General features: G+C 42.2%; 1 protein-coding gene across 1 annotated transcript in view; it reads left to right on the top strand.

The window, feature by feature from the left end:
* SEC24A (SEC24 homolog A, COPII coat complex component) overlaps nt 1-22143 on the top strand; it is a 446244-nt gene that overhangs the window by 124636 nt on the left and 299465 nt on the right. The window contains exons 4-5 of the mRNA XM_069199250.1: nt 16096-16176; nt 16852-17024. Of these exons, the coding sequence (XP_069055351.1) occupies nt 16096-16176; nt 16852-17024 (254 nt within the window). The remainder of the gene's footprint in view (nt 1-16095; nt 16177-16851; nt 17025-22143) is intronic.

The following is a 22143-nucleotide window of genomic DNA, read 5'->3' as shown; positions in this document are numbered from 1 at the left end:
AAAGGTACCTTTGGTGGCTGCAAGTTCTTTAAAGTAAAAGCATTCTTATCTTAGGTCGATTGGAAGGTTTTTAGTGATCCAATCGAGTTGGGCTCCATGGTTTGTGTAAAGTTCTGTGTCTGAGGAGGGTTAGCCCGTGCTCTGCAGCACCTCTTCACTCCCCTTAATTTGTTTAATGTTAGCGTGCATTGACAAGTTTGCCTTAACCTGAGGCTGAGCTGCCAGTCGGTGATGGTGTTGCAGTTGATTCCCTTGTCTAGGTAATCTGTATATAACCTGAGACCAGAGCTTTACTTCCAACATGAAGAAACTCAGGCTTTCATCCTCCTGAGGTAGTCAAACTAAGTTAACTGGGTAATAGTAGTTCATTTTAAAATTTGCCAAATTGCTTCAGTAGAACTGTTGTGCAGGGTGTTTGATGCACTGTACAGCATTAGCGGCTTGTTATCCCTGTTGGCACTATATAATTTTTAAAATAAAATTATAATTTTGCACTATATGAATACAGCTATTTTTGAGTCTCGACATTTAAAGTGGAGTTAACTGACTCATGTAATCGGCTGTTTCACCATTGTTGGAACTTGCTGCCTGTGCTTGACAGACGGGTGAGGCATGGTTTGAAAATGTGACCTACAGGTTTAAACACGTTTGGCCTATCCATATTCTACCACTGTACCACCTTAGTGGGATATTTACTTGTAGCAGAGATTGCTGGGGCTTCTTTATGCAAATGGTATCGGACTGGTAGAATAACTGGTGTTAACCCTGGCGAGTTAGTTCTTGCCTTAGGAAAGTTTTACATAAAGTGACACCAAAGATTCATGCTGGTTCCTTTGAAATAACATTTCTGCCCAGCTAATTTGCCCACATCGTGGCGATTGTATTTTTGAAGTACAGCAGCCTTGCTAGTAATAATTTACTGCACATCAAAAGTTTATGAATTAGAAATAAAGTGACCCCTTGAATATAATAGTTTGAAGAAAGGATAGGTGACAAAGTATGCGCCCATTTTTTAAAGCGTAGTGCTTGCATAAAAGGGAATGCGACAATCGGGTGTCGCTCCAGTCTTTGTACGGGCTCTGTTAAATTATGTTTGGCACTAGTGCAAAAATAAGCAGCCAAACTGTTTTGCACACATGTACTTCTTTTTCAATAAGAAGCACCTCATGTGCGTTTTGCTCCGCTTGTCTAACAGATAACTACATTCTAGATTTCCTATTTGCAGGTTCAAGATTATATTTCAAAGTTGGAAAAACTGCTGATTCCTCCCCACTTTCTCCTCTCCTCCAAAAATATTTTTGTTAGTTGTGCCATTGACAGGTTGACGACCTTGTTTGCATGATTTAAACTATGAAACAGTTGGACAACATCCCATGTTCACCTCCCCTCTGTCCCCAGTACAGTACTGGATGAGCAGTGTTAACACTGCTAATTCGACTTTGCCATTCAAACCAAAGCCAATGATACATCCCCTAAGAAATGCCTATGGAGCCGTAAGGCAGGGGCTGTATATTATTAGGTGGGAGATGTATTTTTTTTTATATGTATATGCCCCAACAGCAAAACTTCCAAATTGTCCTTTTTACTGTGGGAAGATTTAGTAGCCCCATTGACTAACCCAGTTATTGGCTGGAGACTCAGCCTGGCTAACTTCTGAATGGGACTACTAAAATCCATACTTTAAGGTATCAAATTAGTCATGGAATTAAACCTGAAATGGTGCCCAAGTCCAATTTAAAGTCACTTTTATAGAAATGCAACTTTCAGAAGGTTACCACTGTCTGACCCAGTTTATCCAGTAGCCTCACATGGTCATTGGCCACCAGACAGCTCTTTCTGCCCTCCTGGGGGGAGTCGTGTGAATTACTCCCAGGCTGAGGAACAATAGCAGCCTGCTACAGGGCACGTTGTTAGCTACCCTTCTCAGGAAGCCACTCGGGGTGTTAGCCAAAAGGGTGAGCTCCAAAGGCAAAGACACCTTTGATGGGCAAATGGCGATCACACGCCTGAGAGACTTGCCTTTGACGAGTGCCCAAACCGATTTTCCCATGGGCATGTAGCTCACAGGTAGCTACACCTCTGGGGTGGGCTACCAAGCTCCTAACATTTGAGGAAGGGTTCAGACATATTGATATTTGGAAGAATAGTACACTCTGGGATTGCGAGAAAGGACCTGGTAGCCAATTTACCAGTGACTGCATCAATTTCCTAGGGCGCTTTCTGGGCATAAATATAGCACCCTTGGCACCCTGAATCTCAGTTCGCACCAAAACTGGGAAAATGACTGGAGGAGGAAAGCCCTGCTGATATCTATACTTGGCAAAGGAGGCTGCATTGTCTGCTGGACTGCACCTGACGCACCTAGGGCTAGCGAAGAGAGGACTTTGCCTGTTCCTCCTTGCTTGAGGAAAAGTTGCTCCAAAGCCCCAGACTGAAGAAGTGACTCAAAGGGTCAGTCAACTGACCCCCTGGAATCAGCACTAGGCCCATCAAAGCTGAAATAGCCCAAATTGGCAAGTCGGTAGCCAGTTTGAAATAATCACCTCTTGACTGCCACTGGGGGCCCCAAGAGACTGATCCTTGATGGCCAAAAGTTGCACCAGAGTCTGCCAGACATGGGAGTGTTTAGGTACAGATTGATTTCCCAAGAAGGACTCCAGCCTACACCAAAGGGTACCGCTGTGGATGGAGACTGGTAGCCCAGCAGCAGCTGACCTTCCACTGGCTCAGAGGACTATGAGGGACCCCGACCTCTGTGGCCAAAGTTGCCCCACCAAACCTGTGGATTGAGGAATTACCACAAAGGCATGCCTGTCGACTGCACAGCACCCAGAGCATCCTTGAGAATCCTCAATCTCCTGCTTCCGCAGCATCAAGACCACTACATTGTAGTTCATGGTGGTCATGGTGTAAAGCTGAGAGCTAGATGGGAGAACGAGTTGGTGGGTAGGTAACTGTCTAAATACTCCCTAAACCTTCTCCTTGTCGTATTTGGTTGCCTCAGTTTGGCCAGAGTAGTTGAACAATAACTCTTACAAACTTTTCAATAGTTTACAAACCTTACAGTCTCCAGTGCTGGTATGCGGTTAATCTGAGACTTACGTTTTCTTTAAAAATCTGTATCTCCGGAACCCTCGGTGGATTTTGTTCATCTTGAACTCTAAAAATTCATTAAAAATATACTTTATTTATTTTAAAATTGGTGTCTAATTGCTTTCATGTTGTGTGGCTTCCTTATTTCGTTGTTTGGTGCTGTTAAATGCTTTACACTAGTTCAATTGTTTAAGCTTTGGTGCTCGAAGCCATAGCTACCTCAAGTTGAGCTCAAGGTTTTGCAAATTAATCCGACTGAACCCAAAATGTTTTTTGCGAGTATCTTACATGGTAAGGTTGTACAACCATAATATATAATGCAACCAAACCCTCACACATGGCTTAAATGTGTGTATACCAGACTAATGAAAATAAATGTAGATCTTTAACATGTTATTTAGAGCAACTATATTATTAAACACAGATTTAGTCCTTTACTGCTACAATGCAAAGGTCAAGCGCCATCTTATTGCCACGGTTCACCTGAGATAGTAATGAGAGAACATGGTTTACTGCCTCAAAGATTACATGTTTCGTTTTTAACACAGGGAAACACCTTGCTTGCCACAAGGCCTTCTCAATATCATTTCACGATCTCTTCGAAATTAACCCAACACATTCTGGTTGTATTTAAATACCTTTTTTTAAACAAATGCGTGTAAAAACAAAATTAACATGCAATAAACAACGTTTCACGCTCTGCATAAATGGTTTATCACCACTGTCGAGGGAGGTGAGCGTCATCATTACTCGCTCAAGGCTTCATTTCATGTGAGACATGAGCCCCCTTCCCACACTTAACAATGATAATAAATAGCATGTTATACTTTGTGCATCAGTTTGTTTGCTGTTAATAGAGAGAATACATGACTGGTAACTATGTACCCTGGTGCAGTATTGCATCTAGGGGTTCTGGTGACAACCACAGAGCCAAAAACACATGTTACACTTTGTGTTTACGTTGGGGGTAGTCGATTTGAAAAAACTGTTTTCTTCAAACTGCAGCCAACAATAGACACTGATTTGAGTTAGACTGATTAGCTTTTGTATACATTTCGAGAATAACTTGTTGTATATCAGTAAACACAAGTGAGGGCCAGTGGATTGGGGTGATACTGTGGGTGCATTGCTTACTGCATAATTGTTACCGAATAAGCCACATTCATTTCAGATGTTGCAAAAAAAAAAAAAGTTTCCATCTTCAGTGGATAAACATAATACTGCCGGAGTATTCCTCTGTTGCCTTGTTATCATAGTAGTAGAGGTTTTTGGAATGTAATTATGATGACATTTACGTTTCACATTCCCTGTGAAATGTAAATGTCATTTTCCATTTTCCTTGGTTCCTGTGGAATATGCATTTCTATGCGACTGTATTTGCTGCAACAAAAACTGTCATCTATGCCATACATGTGAATTCTATCCACATACATTGTATATGACAACGTACGTTTCAACAAAAACAGTTTGTTCAGGGTTTTCCATTGATGTTCAAATACGTTTTAATATTGTTGTCAATTAAACTGTTACCCACCAATCAGTGCTTACCTGCTGATGTAGTGGCATGGCAGCCATGTGTGCAGGAAAGAAGGGTGTTCGTTGAGACACAGTACAGCTTGACAGTATGTACTCTACCATGTCTCAAGTAATATGTGCTACCACAAAGAGTGGGGGCTCATACTTTCAAGTATATAAATATTTCAAAAATACCCTTTCAGAATTCCCTTCTAAACCATTAACTTTTTATTCACATTGGGTATCAAAATGTGCTGTCAAATACACAGCTGGCACACAATTTTCTAATATTTTTCTTGGGGGAAGAACTGCTGAGTCTCACTTGGGTAAGGCAAGCTTGTTTACACTAAAGCGTCCAGCCACCAGAATCCGGTCGTCGAGCAGTGTGTGTGTACATGGATTTGTTTCAGATTAGGATTACATTGAAATATCAAAATCATTGGGGTCGATTGGTAGAGCTGTACACCACCAGAAAATGATTTGGAAGAGTGTCTGTGGTGGCATATGCTGGTTAAACATTGTAGGAAGAGCTATTTTCTGCAATAGCCTAGTTTAAAAATGGCAGAAGAAATATCCAAGGGTAAATTGAAGGTGGTTTATGTTCTAGGGCAGACCAATAGACCTTTCGAACAGTTCTATATAATGTACTTGGAGAATGGCAAGTAATATACATAGGCATAGTAGGTTCATTGCCATTGGAGGGATGATCAACCTAGACAAAGTCGACAAACAGATATGCAAATGTTCCGCAGATGAGGAAACTGAGAATACAGAGAAGGGTCATTGGAGGCAAAGCAGTCGCATTAACACTGCTCCGTAAATGATAGGGAAGTTCCACCTACCGTAGCTAATCTCAGTTCAGCGGGAAATAGGACAGTGAGAACAAAAGAAGAGGGTTGATAGAACACGGACTTTGCCTCTAGGCATAAATCAAGGCTATGGTCGTCACACCACAGCATCTCAATGCCACTGTATGCGCTTCGAGTTATCGTATTAAAGCCATAGCAAACCCAGTAGGTCTGATTTATAGGTAAAAATGCATGCCTGTTCTGCTGTCTTTGCCAATGCTTGTTTAATGTACTGGTTGAAATGGAGTTCGAACAATTCTGCTTTATGTTGGATTTTGCGCTTGGGGCCTCTCCTGTTAATGTCTAATAGTGGATTTGATTTAGGTGTGCTTTATCTTTTGTACAGTTTTTCACTATAGTTTTTAATCCCAGTTTACCAACTAGCCATGTTATGGAGTCCCCAGGCTATAAAACGGTGCCTTCTTCTCGCCATCTTCTCGTTCTATTTTCCCGAACTTAAGTTCACTGTACTTTCTCCAAAAATATCTTGGAACCTTGGCCTTAACCTTGCTATGTTGCTAAGCTTGATACCGCTGTGTTTTTTGTTGCCTTAACACTGACCATCGACAAAGCTCTACATGTGTGTTCGGCGGTAATTCTACCCCTTGCTCTGGGCATCATTGGTTTTAAGGAGGCGAACAATCCTTATTGGAACATGCTCTGGTTTGTTCGGCGTGCAGCGTGAGAATCTCGCGGGATTCGTGGTGTGCCAGTGAGAGCAAATGAACAGCACCGGGATTAATGATGAAATCCACTTTCAGTGGGACGATTTAGCTAAAACTTGTGCCGATATCGGTTTATTTAGGTTGTGCTGTTGGCTACACATGGCCGATTGGAACACCTGTTTGGTATCCTCTGATTAACGGTAACGGCAGAAAGAAGTTATTTGAGGATATGCGGCTGGCCTGCTATTTCTGTTTCCTCTCAAGCCCTGGGGAGCGAGTGTTCCTCCACGGAGGAGTCCTAAAGCAGCGCTTTATTCCTCAGCTATTAATAGATGTATGCAAACCCGCACGCGGCAGGTGGCTGTAGCAGAGCGGTGCGCTGTCGTGTTTGTGCACCTGCACAGGTACGGACCGAACTGTTGGCCGCTGCATTGAAAGCATTTAAGGACTTCATTGCTCACAGTATTTTAACGCAGGCTCTGTAAGTGAAAGTTGAGGCACGCGTGGAAGAATTCACAAGGTCTTTTGGACCCTTGATGATTGGAGAACCAGGAGCAATCGTTTATTCAGCTAGTCCTACCTATTACTAAATAGCGCGTGGCACTTGGTGATGCTGCTGCCGTAGCGGTTGTTATATTTCTCATGGCTCGAACATTGGTTTTCGTTTTAAAAGCGTACTGTGATTTCTGTGCTGTCACCGCAGTTATTTTCACAGTTAATCATTTTACGTGTGTATTTTCACGAAGTTGAATTGCTCCTTAAAAATTAAAAAAAATAAAAATAAACCACTCCCTAGCTTCTCACTGTGACTTCAGTCGTGCATCACATATGCTGAGGCAGGTGGCAGAGAACTCTGTTCTTTCAGCCCTTGGATACGCGGATAGAGGTCCTATTCTGATGATAGTTTTAAGGGAGGATTTATAGGAGAGAATCTTCTTGGGGAGAATACCCCCTGACACTGTGCCATCTTGAGTAGAGTGCTGTCAGGATTCCTTATTGCTACAGGAGGTGTAATCCTCTCCTTTCCTTTGAGTTTCAACGGGCTCCTATCTACAGGGAGTGCAGAATTATTAGGCAAATGAGTATTTTGACCACGTCATCCTCTTTATGCATGTTGTCTTACTCCAAGCTGTATAGGCTCGAAAGCCTACTACCAATTAAGCATATTAGGTGATGTGCATCTCTGTAATGAGAAGGGGTGTGGTCTAATGACATCAACACCCTATATCAGGTGTGCATAATTATTAGGCAACTTCCTTTCCTTTGGCAAAATGGGTCAAAAGAAGGACTTGACAGGCTCCGAAAAGTCAAAAATAGTGAGATATCTTGCAGAGGGATGCAGCACTCTTAAAATTGCAAAGCTTCTGAAGCGTGATCATCGAACAATCAAGCGTTTCATTCAAAATAGTCAACAGGGTCGCAAGAAGCGTGTGGAAAAACCAAGGCGCAAAATAACTGCCCATGAACTGAGAAAAGTCAAGCGTGCAGCTGCCACGATGCCACTTGCCACCAGTTTGGCCATATTTCAGAGCTGCAACATCACTGGAGTGCCCAAAAGCACAAGGTGTGCAATACTAAGAGACATGGCCAAGGTAAGAAAGGCTGAAAGACGACCACCACTGAACAAGACACACAAGCTGAAACGTCAAGACTGGGCCAATAAATATCTCAAGACTGATTTTTCTAAGGTTTTATGGACTGATGAAATGAGAGTGAGTCTTGATGGGCCAGATGGATGGGCCCGTGGCTGGATTGGTAAAGGGCAGAGAGCTCCAGTCCGACTCAGACGCCAGCAAGGTGGAGGTGGAGTACTGGTTTGGGCTGGTATCATCAAAGATGAGCTTGTGGGGCCTTTTCGGGTTGAGGATGGAGTCAAGCTCAACTCCCAGTCCTACTGCCAGTTCCTGGAAGACACCTTCTTCAAGCAGTGGTACAGGAAGAAGTCTGCATCCTTCAAGAAAAACATGATTTTCATGCAGGACAATGCTCCATCACACGCGTCCAAGTACTCCACAGCGTGGCTGGCAAGAAAGGGTATAAAAGAAGGAAATCTAATGACATGGCCTCCTTGTTCACCTGATCTGAACCCCATTGAGAACCTGTGGTCCATCATCAAATGTGAGATTTACAAGGAGGGAAAACAGTACACCTCTCTGAACAGTGTCTGGGAGGCTGTGGTTGCTGCTGCACGCAATGTTGATGGTGAACAGATCAAAACACTGACAGAATCCATGGATGGCAGGCTTTTGAGTGTCCTTGCAAAGAAAGGTGGCTATATTGGTCACAGATTTGTTTTTGTTTTGTTTTTGAATGTCAGAAATGTATATTTGTGAATGTTGAGATGTTATATTGGTTTCAGTGGTAATAATAAATAATTGAAATGGGTATATATTTGTTTTTTGTTAAGTTGCCTAATAATTATGCACAGTAATAGTCACCTGCACACACAGATATCCCCCTAACATAGCTAAAACTAAAAACAAACTAAAAACTACTTCCAAAAATATTCAGCTTTGATATTAATGAGTTTTTTGGGTTCATTGGGAACATGGTTGTTGTTCAATAATAAAATTAATCCTCAAAAATACAACTTGCCTTATAATTCTGCACTCCCTGTATTACAATTCAGCTTCCCTCTGCCTTGCTACTGTTTACTTCGTTCATTAGCGCTGAGAGGGCTAGGAGCTGTAAACCGTTTTGTAAATGCATACGCCTGGGTTCCTCGTAGGATGCTGACCCTTAAGTCTCCCAAAATGGTGTGACATTAACATGATTTGTGCCTCCTCTTATGTCTCTATTCTGCAGGTTTTGTCTCTGTTTGCAAGGTTTATCTTGCGATCTTCGAATCACTGTTAAGTGGTCTTCCTTCAGTTGCACTGTATATAAATAAAAAGACACCAAAGTCCTAAAAACAGATATAAATGTATTCTCCAAACAGGTAGCAAACTCCTAGCAATACCTTTACCTTCTTTCGGAACTTCCGATACTAAGAATAGTTGTTTTCGCAGAGGACCCATTCCACATTCAGCTGCATGCTTTTTATGTGAGTTTCGAAATTCCTAGATATTGCCTGCTGAGATGCCTGCAGTTAATGTAAATGGATCTTGTTAGTCAGGTGAAGGCCTTTGTTGTTTCAGGTGATCGAGACCACAATTACTGGTGAGCTGCCTCTACTTGGAGATGACACTGATTTTTCTCTTGCTTAGGAACAAAAAGAGGAAAAAAAGGCCAGCCTCTGCCATCCTACTGACAGTAAAGATGGATTTAGTCTGATAAACCAACCAGTTTCTTTAGGTCTTCCGTACTTATAACAACACTGTGTTTAATAGCCATCACATCACTCTTGTTTTTTTTTTTTTTTCGGAGATTGAACAGCCTTTAAGATGAAGTTGGTCTGACCGCCTCCAAATCCTTCAAACAGCGTCAAAGAAATATGAAATTTGACTGTCGAGCACGCCTGCTCTGACTTTCCCTTCCTGCACTTCATTTGATCTCTAGCTTATCAGTGTTTCTAATGTGTCTTTTAGGTCATTTTTCATTTTTTTACGGTTTTATCTCAACTACGTCTGCTTTGACAGATTGTGAGAGATAATCAGTGTAATTTCAGTGAAAAACATTTTCTAATGTAGCTTCAGAACCCCCAGTCTCAAAGAATGACCTATAGTTCGTGGCGAACTTTAGTAGAAACTGTTTATATATAGTATGTTATTTTCTAAATGCTTATATACGCCTTAATCATTTCTTGTGCCTCATTCCCCCAGTGTATACTTATTTCTTTGTTTCAGGTTTTACTTCTAAATACATTGTTACTCATCTCTAAACATTCTACAGTATGCCTTCATCGTTTGCAGTGAGCCCTTGTCCCGTATGGTGAAATACTTTACTTTACACACTTTATGGTTAAATCGGAATCCTTTACTTCGATAAAAGTTAATATGCAACTAAAAACACTTTTGCTTTTGTGTGGTAATTTCTATAGTGCTTACAGTATACTTGGGCTTGTTGGAAACACTTTTTTGATAGTTCTACTGACTACAGTGCTGAAACAGTTACACGCTTCTGGTATACCAAGTCCCTTTTAAATAATCACAATATTAATTCCGTAAAGACAGTACATTTAGGATTAGAGATATTTGTTTGTTCCTTTATTTTGTTGGTTTCTCAATCGTTTTTTGCTCATGTTCCAGTAACTCATCCAATGGATAGATCTCTAACTGCATACATGTCCATCAGACCTAGCTAACTGAAATATCTCTATATTTGGGGATTTTAAAACCTTCATTTTAGAGTTTGTCAGTTACAGAGACATAGGAAATGTAAACTTAGTTCCTCAACATGAGGTCACTCGTCACCCATCTTCCTTGCACTCCTTGGAGCGCATATCATATCATTATCATATGAAGCATGTACAATGGAAATTGTTTGCATAGATCAGGTCAGGGGACTAACACAATCACAACACAAATAACACTTCTCCTGGGGTCTGGGCGTCACATAGGAGCTAACATTCAGTCATTCCCGATTCACTTTCCTCAGGCCCAGAGTCAATATCAGAGATAGATTTAATGTCACCATTGCACTGGAAGGAGTCCAGTCATGTACCATTAACCCTCCCCCTACCAACCACAAATGTTGCAATATCGCCCTGATCCTTGTCGTCTATCCTAGATTGCCTAATTTGGTGTTCCTCAACCACCACCCATTTATGGACATCCTTAGACCACATGCCCACTGATACACAGAAGGTTAACCAACTGATGTCGACCCTCCTCCTTGCTACAAGTTAGGCCAATTGCATACATCTATAGAGCATTGTTTTGTCCCCTTGAGTTGCTTTACTATGCCGAGTAGGCACACCTGCGGTGTGTCCAATAGCAGGAGTGACACAGCGATCTCCACCCTTGGTATAATCTCCTTCCAGAACATACTACCATCTCACTTCCCTGCATCCCCACGCCAGGTGTATAAACAGGGCATTCTCCTCTGCATCTGGGACCTTGTGCCACTCTTCTTGGATAAATCTTGATAAGGAAGTGCAATGTCATCTATGTTTGGTGAAGGTAATTAAAATGTATGAGCTTGAACCATTTGTTACTGGAGACTCGTCGAACCATCTAGCACACCAGTTCCCACTCAATCTGAAAGAGGCTCAATCAGCTCCCAGACTTGCTGGGCACGCAGCAGAAGTTAGAAGTTGAGCACAGTCTCCCCTAATGGCTTTGTAGAAAAGCGTGATTAGATGTCTCCCCTTCCCCCAAGAAGTAGCCTATCTAGGACTTGCGAGGGCCTGGGTGCAGCTCGGAATGTGTTTCACACCGGCCCACACTGTGTTCTCAATTTTTGCATATTGCTGGAACTGACCCACTCCCAAATGGAAAATATCCCTGGCCTCCTGCAGTGTGATAAACATTTCCCCAAAAAATAGGACTCTGGCTACCTGGCAGCCCCCTGCCTGCCGCCTTTCCATGGACATATTCATTTCTGTGAACAAAGGCAGGTCCCAGAGTCTGAGGTCCTGGCCAAAAGGGGTGTGACAGAGCACTTTAACAACCTCTTCCCAGGTGGTTGCTGTTTGCTGTACCAGGTAAGGTACTGAGATGTCAGCCCTCCCCCCCTCCCCCCCTCCACCCCTCGTTTCAAGGGGAGCCGAGTGTGCATATTGATCCCAGCCCCCCCCCCCCTCCACTGCCCTCCACCCTCCCCCACTGCCATGCCTCGTAGCAAGCATGTTTCCCAGTTGTCACCCTCTATAAGCAACTGGACTGCATACTGCAAATGGAATGGTTAAGGCCCTCATCCTCCATGTCTCTTTCGCACGATACAGCCCCTCTGCTGCGGTGGCCCACCCACACCAATGACCTGAACAAACGATCTAGTTGCCAAAATACTTTGTTGTATATGGGACATAGAGAATTCTAGACCGTATGTAGAAACCTGAGGAGAAAGACCATCTTGGTGACGGCCACACTGCCCCCGACTAAGAGAGGAAGTGCATTCGGGAATTGGATGGAGCTTCGGAGCGCAGATGGCACTCGTTCTATATTGCATTCAGTTTTTCATGCTGCTCTGGTAAGCCACCCTTATCTCTGTCAGCCACCAAGCAGAATCCCAGGTCTGGTAGTTGATCCTGAGGGAACAACCCAGACCTCCGAGAGGGAACAGAAGTTCCTTTTTCTTATTAACTCTCAAGCCAGAGATTTCTCCAAAATACATCTCCCATGCTATCTTAACGCGGGCTGTTGGTGCTGTATACAGTAGCCAAACCCAGGCTCTAACTCGGAGCCAAACACCAGTACCCTCATTACTTCTGTCAAGTAAGGCCACTCCACTGTGTTAAAGGCCTTCTCGAGATCCACTGCCACTAAGGCCATTTGCTGTTCCTCCGTATCGTGGATTTTAGCATATATCTTGGGTTTTTTCTGACCTGTTTTATGGCACTCTGATTTGAAAGAAAACTTTATTTATTGATGCATAGAAATTTGAAACTACTTAATTCTGATTTTTAAGTTTTAGGTTTAAATATGCAGTACAAAATTGGAACTCTCCAGTTAATATTTGTTAAAATGCTCTACCATTTGGACTTTGAGTTGAGAGTAAAACTATTTCCTAAATCACACAAATTGGATATCAGAGAGAGAAAAAATATAAACGTAGAACTACAGATTGAATGTGCCCGTTTTATTTCTTCTAGTTGTATTTCCCTTGGAAACTTCTTGTGCAGATGCACTATTTCTTAGTCTACTAAACAATTACCCACAATCAGCTTTCTTTCCGACACCCACATTCTTTTAGGTTATGTCTGTCTAGGGGCTCTGTTAGAAATGTTAGATTTTGACACTTAAAAGGCACTTATTCTAGATTATTTTCCCATTTGTTCGAGATGGCTTTCCCCATCCAAATATGTTCTAAACATTTTTTGAAAAATAAGTCACCCATGGTTGATCATGTAACAACCATGGATCATTGTTGAAGCTTCAAACAGAATAGTCTCCCAAAGCAGCACCAGGTTTTTGGCATTCCCAGTACACACGAGGTTCATCATCAGGAACATGCTTTCCTCCCTGTGAGTTCTCACCTAGTGGTTTTGTCTGATTTGTAGACATGAATGATGACTTGAGAGTTGGGTGTTCTGTTAAATCCCTTGCCAGTGTGGTGTTATATGTGACTTCTATCTCCATTCTGTGGATTTTAAGAAGACTTACTTAACTCAGTTGTTTATTCTGTCAGTGCTTAAACTTTAATTTGCTCTGATTTTTGAGGCTTTCATAAAAGAAATGTGTTTTAAACAATTTTACCACGGGGACAGTTAGTGTCTGGTGAAGGCCTATGTCTTGAAGATGCTTTTAAGAAACATAGCTGGCGATATTGGCGGGTGCTGCACCAGTGAGGCATTTTCAGACTATTTGAGGGATTTTGGTGACACAGCACAGTTTTAACTTAGGTTCTGCTTAATCTCTCCTGTTGTGTGGCTGGCAAAAGGCAGTGTTTTTAGCCTTCTGTAATTTACCTCGTTGACCTTCTCAAAAGCTATAACAAAGGTTGCCTCCGACTACTACAGCAATTCAGTATGCAGGTCTGTGGCACCATAAGGAAATCTATTTTTCAGGTGCCTCTTCCAAGAAAAAGTCACCTGACTAATTGGAGATAGCTAAATGCTCTCTACATTAGGATCCTAGAGTCTTGCTTGAAGGAGCTAGGGTGACTGAATTATTGAATAACGTGGGGAAAAGGTTGATGGTCGATTTGTTTGTCTGGGCCTTGCAGATGAATCTCTATCATGGACTTCTTAAAATCTGGTACACTTTTAGGTAATCTGCTGTAGGTTGTCTTGGCTTTTTTTTTATTTTTTTTATACTGGCTTGAGCTCAGTACGGAGGCCACATAAAGCTAGGTGATCTAAAATTACTTTGTTTAATTGTGCACTTTTTAGCTGTAATCACTGAGATGGCATGGCTCATGGTGTGAAGCATAAATATCCTTGATGTATATTCTCCATGGGTCACCTAAAATGCATATCCTTGAGTGGGGTCACAGTTGAAGGCAGTGAGAATAACATCAGTTATTCTTGATTTCTGTTACCGTTTAGGTATGGTGTCAACCATGGAATCACTCAGTAGTACTTCAAAGACTGTTTTCAAATTATCAAACCTGGATGAACATTTAAGCCCAGTATGATCACGATAATTGTAACTCTGCGGACTGCACCAATAAGAAAGTCAGAATTCATACACAGTCACTGAATAGTCTCCTTAGAGATGTCTTTTGAACATGGCTTTTGCGGTCTGTGACCACTCTCCACATGATTTGTGTTTTAACAAAAAAGTTTCCTTTATTTATTGTTGCCTTTTGTTGCTCAAATGTTGTAGACGTAACTGGATGATTACACCATTTTAGCAACAATCTTGTATGCGTGTAACCTATTTCTGTTGTGCCTGACTTCACATATTATCTTTCAACAACCCAGCTGTTAGTTTAGGCAGTACTTTGAACTATAGTAAGACTGATGTGTTAAACTAGATGTTTGAAGTGACCTGTGATGAAAAATATTTCTCAGAGAGATGTTTGCTGGCCAGTCATAGCGTAAACTCCAGCAAGAAGAACTTCGCCTTTTTGTCATTCTGATGTAAACTGTTACGTCAGGGCTTTGCTGCTGCTTTGGCCTGCTGAATACCTTGAACCTGACAGATTGAGATTTACAATCTCAAGCATACGTTTACAGCTGGTAATTGCTTCATTTACATTTGCTAGCTATTCACAAAATGTTATCTAAAATATGCAAATCCATCTATTTCAACAGTAACTCTCACAAGGCATGAGAAGTAGGTATTACAGGACATGGTTAGTGAGTGTTCCTAAACTGCCCACTAACCCTTTCATATAAGGAAAGCCTAGAGTAAATAACTTTTCAGGATGGGTAAAAAAAAATCACGTCTATTCTTAATGGTGGTGCAGGAAGAGGGGGTTCTGTATGCATAGAAAAACAAAAAAAATGTGTGCAATTGTACTTAGACACTGGTGTACCCAGTGCCAGGTTGTACAGTGCGTAGAACCACACACTGTTGGAGTACCAAGACCATAATGTTGCTCTAACAAGACTAATGGGTCCACCATTTGACCCACTACATAATTGCTCCCTCCAATTTCTGTCTAGGAAAGAAGCATTTTTCATTGTCGTCACTTCACTCAAGACGTGTCCATGAGCTCCAGGCACTAACCTTGGAAGAACCTTTCCCCAACTACCCAAGGATAGAGTAGTTGTTCCCACAAACCCCATATTCCTTCCAAAGATGGCCTCCCATTTCCACCTTAGTCGGATGTTCTAGCACACCAACAAGTCAATATAGGTTAGGCCGTGCTATGGACACTTATCAAAACAATTGTAACACCTACAGGTTAGCCACAGCTCTTGTGGAGGGCACTGCTTTAGTTTATGCAAAGCATGTGTATCTACTGCCACACTTGCCATGGAACTGGAAAAAGTTACTTACCTAGTAAGCATCAGTTTGTGACATGTAGTGCTGTAGATTCACATACGTCTATCCTCCTCCCCGGATCCCTGTGGGCGTTGCAATTCCTTTCCCTTATCATTTGCATGGACATCTCTTTACTTACACTTACTTTACACTCCATTCTCTCCCGCCTGCCGGAAAACAATCTACTGATGGAGCTGATGCCCATGCGCATTATCACCAAGAGGAAGAGTCACTCTACCTTGTGACTAGAAAGACTTCTTCGAAGAAAAACAACTTGCACACATCCAGAGCCAACACTAGATGGAAGGAGTATGCAAAGCATGTAAGTCTACAGTACTACATGTCACAAACAGATGCTTACCGGGCAAGTAATATTTTCTGCATTGCTGTAGAATTTATCTGCATTTTTAATATGTATTTTAATTTTACCAAGCACTATCAATAAGCTTCTGAAAGCCCTTGTGCTCCACGTTGGATTCCTAAACGACTGTTTTCCTTTAGGAGGAGTTTCTGCGTCAAGTGAGAATGACGGATCTTCATTGCAAAACAGCTATGATGCAATTGAAGGAGGCGGATACATGGGTAAGAAATTGAATTAAAATTCTAATGTTGCCAGTGTTTGTTTTAAGGAAATTGCCTGATCCTCCAGCTATGCTCCTTTGCTAGCCTTTGTGAAATAAGAGACACAGAAATGTCATTTTTAGTTGTCTAGCATTTTGTACATTTTGGGTAAAAAAAAAGCTCATAATTTGTCATTTTATCTCCCTAGTCTTGTTTCGACAAATCAAAGCGACATACCAGTGATAGATTTAATTATCTAATAACCACACCAAATGAGACTAAGCATCACAATTCTTCATAACAACTTGTTTTCAGTCAGCAACAATGAGGACTTCTGCGCTGTTTTTTAAAAGTTTGACTGCGCTGTATTGTCTTTTATTGAGCAGAATTATTGGTGTGTGAAGAAAATCATATTTTGCCTATAAATTGTGCTCTTCTTGCACTAGAGAGTGTCAAAAGCTCTGTGAGACAAGACCTTTTCTAATGTATTCAATGTAGTTTGGTCTTAAGATATTGTCTGAGAATAATGAAATACTAAAATTGTTAGTGTCTAAAATCGTCCCACATACAGGATACACATCTTGCCCTTTGAATTATAAATGTTGTACCAAGAAGCTTAAAACAATTCTAGTTTTCATGCAGAGTATTCAAAACTTGAATTTTGAAATCTGATTTATGTCACCACTTGACATTTAGCATCAGCACAGCTTCCACCACCACCATCCCAGAGTACGAAAATGAACAGAACAGTTGGCCATTCATATCCTACATTGCCACCAGGTTACCAGAATGTACCCCAGTCTGCCACTCAAGGACTGCGACCTGTGTCCCAGCAGCAATACCCTGGAGGACCACAGCAGTACCCTCAGGTAAACAGCCCCTTGCACATCGTGCCTTTATCAGTCCACTTGTTCTTATTTATACCCTGATGAAAACGTTATTCAAGATCAAATTCATTGTGACATGTATATAGACCTTGTAGAGCATCTCACCAATCGTTGGTGCAAGATCGAAGCACACAGTCAAAGCCTAAACATCACACCAAAACCTGATGTGAAAAAGCACAATCAACATATTTACAACAAAAACTGAAAATAGCTTAAATTAGCATGTATTTTTTTAAACCATCCTGTGCTGGTACTGTTTAGAATGTAAAGTTAATAGTCAAAACCGCAGTCAACTAAAAACATAAAATATACATTTGTTGAGGATAAAACAGTAAAGACGTAGTCCTACACACTTAGTAAACTCTTGCTTCTGTGTATCAATCTTTGCTCAGGTATACTTGTTCTCTTGTGATCATGTCCTTCAACCGATGTTACTGTAACCATTATAAATGTCGCTGCTTTCATTCACAGAACATTAATATTGCCCCCAACCTGGTTTGAGTCCTCTTACCCCTCATACAAAGTGTAAAGGCCACCCCAGGTATAAAATAAAATTTAAAACTAATTTAGATTACGTCATATTTGCTGTTCTACAAACAAGGCTTTTGTTTGATGCTGCTCACAACTGACACACAATTTTACTCTTAGCACTCCCATTCCGGATGGAAATACATTTTCACGACTGTCATTGTAGAACCTAAACCACAAATAGTCTGGTTTCACAGCTCAGTCCATGTTGGTAATTCAGTATTGCTGTGGTTGTAGGTCTGCAAGAGAGGTTCTCACTCAGTATCCTACTTTAACCTTTTTGAATTTGTTTGTGTCTGGCAAGTCAGGAGGGTCTGCCCTTAGATTTGATTTGTCCTTGTATAAGCGCAGAAACTGACTTGTCAGTGTCCCTGTATTCCAACAGGTCACATTGCTCCATTAGTCTTTAAAATAAAAACATTATCTCAGCCCCAGTCATCAGTTTTCTGTGACATGCATGCCAAATGAGTCAGAAAATTGCTATCCCTTCTTGCCCCTGTCTCAGCCAGACCAGGGTCCAAACAAAAGTGGTTAAAATGCAAATTGCATCACACAGAAGCACATATAATGGATTTCATTGTAATAACAGCCCTTTGTTTACATTAATCTTGAAGACTTTTAGATGGTGCTAGGTCTAACCTCCAAATGGTAAGTATAACACACAGTCCCATGTTTGTATGCACCACACCACCAGACTTCAACCATCTGTCACTCGTATAGGAGAAACAAACCTTGCACTCCTATTTTAAAATCTTTCAAACTAAGTTTATTGAGTTTAATCACCCATGGTATAGATTTAAGATCGTAATGACAGAATTTTAATAGTGCTCTTTGTTAATGTCTCTTCTGATGAGATGTTATGCAATCTGAGTTCTTGGTGGTAAAGCAGTCCACTAGGGATTAAGGAGAAAACTTCCTGACATGGGTTATGCAATCAGTGTAACTTGCCAAGTATGATTGTTCTGAATTCATGTCCTTAAGTGCCCTTTTCCTATAATTATCCGGAAGTTTAGTCATTGATGGTCCCACACCACTTTAATAACTGGTAGCAAAGTAATGAGTCTATTCTTCCAGGTATTTGGTGAGTAGTGTTGCATTGCTTTCTTTAGAACGTTGTGCACAATTACAGCTTTCAGTGTATCTGAGTTGCGATGCCCGTCCTCTGTTATATTTAATTAAATTCTGTTCTATTGCCACTATGAGCTTTTTCATCATTAGTTAACACAAGCTCAGGTCTTTCGGTGAATTTTCATCTGAATAAAGTAACAAGCACTGACAATGCTAACAGCCGGTGTCTGGCTTTTAAATGTTAGTGTATCCTCAGTCAATGATGGGGTTAGACATTCAGGATGTTATCATATGTGCACTCACTCATCTGCTCACTAGTGTCAATTCTTGCAATAATAAATACAATTAAACATAGCTTCAGGTTCATGTCTTTCAGTGGTATTGTAAATTGTTTCATTTTTCAGAAATTCCAGCATGGCCACCACACCACGTTTAGATCCAATGTGTTGTCCATCTTGGAATTGTAAAACTATGAAACTATAATGAAGACCATTCCATGATGTTGATCTGGCGAAGAGCCTGTCACCTGGTGACACACTTGCAATAAAATTGAAGGCCGTTGACACTGCCTGAAGAGCTGTATAACACCCTTAAAATAATTCAAATAAAAAGATGAGACTAAAGAAATAAGAGGGAAAAATGCAAAAGTGAAGAACTGGCCCGACAGTCCTGGCACTGAAGCAAAAAAAACAGATGATGGATGGGAATGATGAGCATTGCAAACATCCCCCCCAGTCACTAAGAGCTGGGTTTAATCCATTGTTTTTTTTTGCCCACCACTCCACCCCCGTTTGGACTCAGCCATATGCAAATTAATCATGATCCTTCTCCCCATGGGAACAGTCCAGCCCAAGCTGCCAAGCTAGGTCTTCCCTGGACCAGAAACATGCATCCTGGGACTGGTTTCGGGGTATCACTCCTCGTCAGCCAGGCTAGATTGAATCCAGGGGTGCAGTGAGCACAGGATGCACGTCTGGGCATACCCTTACCACTTAGGGCGACAAACTCAAAAAAAACAGAAGATGGACGGAATGCTGAACAATGCAAACGTTCACCCCCAGACACAAAGACATGGGTTTAAACAATTTTTTTTGTTTTGCCCTTGACCCTGCCCCCCCATGGGAACGTTCTGGCATCAGCTGCCAAGCTAGGTCCTCTCTGGACCAGAAACAAGCACACTGGGATCAGTTTCAGGGCATCACCCCTCATCATCCAGGCTAACTTTAATCCAGTGGCGCAGTGTTTATGGGACCCATGTCTGGGCATACCCTTCCCACTTAGAGTGACAAAAGCAAAACAAACCGATGATGGACGGAGTGCTAAAAAAATGCTAACAAGAAAGGCTTTGTACAGTTGGCTGCCTTTGTGAGGTTGTTTGCCTTTGTGAGGTTGTTTGCATGCAGGAGATTGACCTCAGGCCCTCTAGTCGTCCCCCACCACGCACAACGGAATGCCTTGTGCAGCATGGGGTTGGATGCATGCAGGGAGTTGACCGCGCAGCCTGGACACAGGGCAGGCCCTGCAGCCAAAAGCCCGATGTGCAATAGGGCTTGGATTAATGTATAGTAATTAATGATTACTTTATATATTTTTTTAAAAAAACAAGGAATTCACAGGAAAAAAAACCAAAGGTTAATGTAACGTTATAGTTGGGTGAAATGTTCAGTAGCAACTAATTTTTTTTTAGTTGTAAAAATCACTGAAATCCACCCGTTATAGTTATCTCAAGTAACTGTTGCTTGTAGCCTAAGGTAACTATAACTCGCACCCTTGCCATGCAATGCTAGTTACCCTACATATTATATCACTCCTGACATCTTCTTTGACATCATTTATAACTATGCATGGCGGAGCTGTGAGTTATAGTTACCTTAGATCATGAGTTATAGTTACGTGCAATAACTGTGACCATAACTGGTGAATTTCAGTGGCTTTTAGAGTTTAAAACATTACATTGTTGAACATTTCACCTAACTACACCTTAATGTAATACTATGTTACTATAACCGTTTTTTCACTGAAGATATATATGTTCGATGGCATGTGTAGCTGCAGATACACATGCTGTGCATTATCCTGCCATCTAGTGTTGGGCTCGGAGTGTTACAAGTTGTTTTTCTTCGAAGAAGTCTTTTCGAGTCACAAGACAGAGGGACTCCTCCCTTTCGGCTCCATTGCGCATGGGCGTCGACTCCATCTTAGATTGTTTTCTTTCCGCCATCGGGTTCGGACGTGTTCCTCTTCGCTCCGTATTTCGGTTCGGAAAAGATAGTTATCCAATCGGAAAATTCAACGGTATTGTTTGCGCTCGGTACCTGGTTAGTGGTAGCACATCGACACCGAAGAAAGAAGAGCTCTGGCGGCCCTTCGGGGCTTCCACTCCTCAGCGGGGCCTGGTTGGCCCGACCGCGTCCATCTTCAAAACTCATGGACCGGACCCCCTTCCGCTTCTGCCCCAACTGCCACGCAAAGTATCCTTATACAGACCAACACTTGGTCTGTAATCTGTGTTTGTCCCCCGAACACAAAGAGGATACTTGCAAGGCCTGTCGGGCATTTCGATCCAAGAAAACACTGCAGGATCGAAGAGCTCGAAGACTCCAGATGGCGTCGACACCGGCCGGGCACACAGACGTCGAAGAAGAGGAGAGATTCTCCTTTTGAGATTCGGACTCGGACGAGTCCGAGAGCGAGCAGCCGAAGACGCAACAAACCGTGAGTAAACCAGCCCGGTAAAAACTCACACCAAAATAAGGAAGGCCAAGGGGAAGCCACCACCAACAGGCCATGGCTTAACCCGAAAACACGGTGACAAAACATCGGCACCGAAAAAGGCCTCCCAGCAGCCGAAGACATCCGACTCCGGTCGAGATACCGGCTCCGACCAGACTCTGCACCGAGAGTTCGGCACCCCGAAAGTCAAAAAGGTTTCCTCAGAGCCAAACAAGACTATCAAAGATTTTGGTGCCGAAACATGCGGCCTTGGAGCCGAAACAAGGCTCCTATACAGAACAAGGCCTTTCAAAACAATTACCATGTCACCGATTTGAACAAGGACTGGGCATGGGAGAGCCAGACCATAACCAGAGGAGGCTGCATATACAAAAAGACAGGGGGAGAATCAGAACTCTTCCTCCATTAAAGATGAAGCGCAAGCTCGCATTCCAAGAGGCGGAAATGCAGCCAAAAGCGAAAGTGGCTAAAGAAAAGACACCACCACGGTTCTCGCCACAGCAATCGCCAACAGTCGCCACATCTGTCCCCGGTAACAACACCCCCAATGATGCAGTCACCAACACACACAGGGATGAGCCAAGATGAACCGGATGCATGGGATTTGTATGATGCACCGGTCTCAGACAATAGTCCTGATTGCTACCCGGCAAGGCCGTCACCACCTGAGGACAGTACCGCATACATGCAGGTGGTTTCAAGGGCAGCTACATTCCATAATGTAGCATTGCATGCAGAGCCCATAGAGGACAACTTTTTGTTCAACACACTG

Source organism: Pleurodeles waltl, chromosome 7 (genome assembly GCF_031143425.1).
Source record: "Pleurodeles waltl isolate 20211129_DDA chromosome 7, aPleWal1.hap1.20221129, whole genome shotgun sequence".
Taxonomy (NCBI): domain Eukaryota; kingdom Metazoa; phylum Chordata; class Amphibia; order Caudata; family Salamandridae; genus Pleurodeles; species Pleurodeles waltl.
Note: the sequence above shows the minus strand (reverse complement) of the source record. Positions and strands in the feature narration are given on the sequence as shown.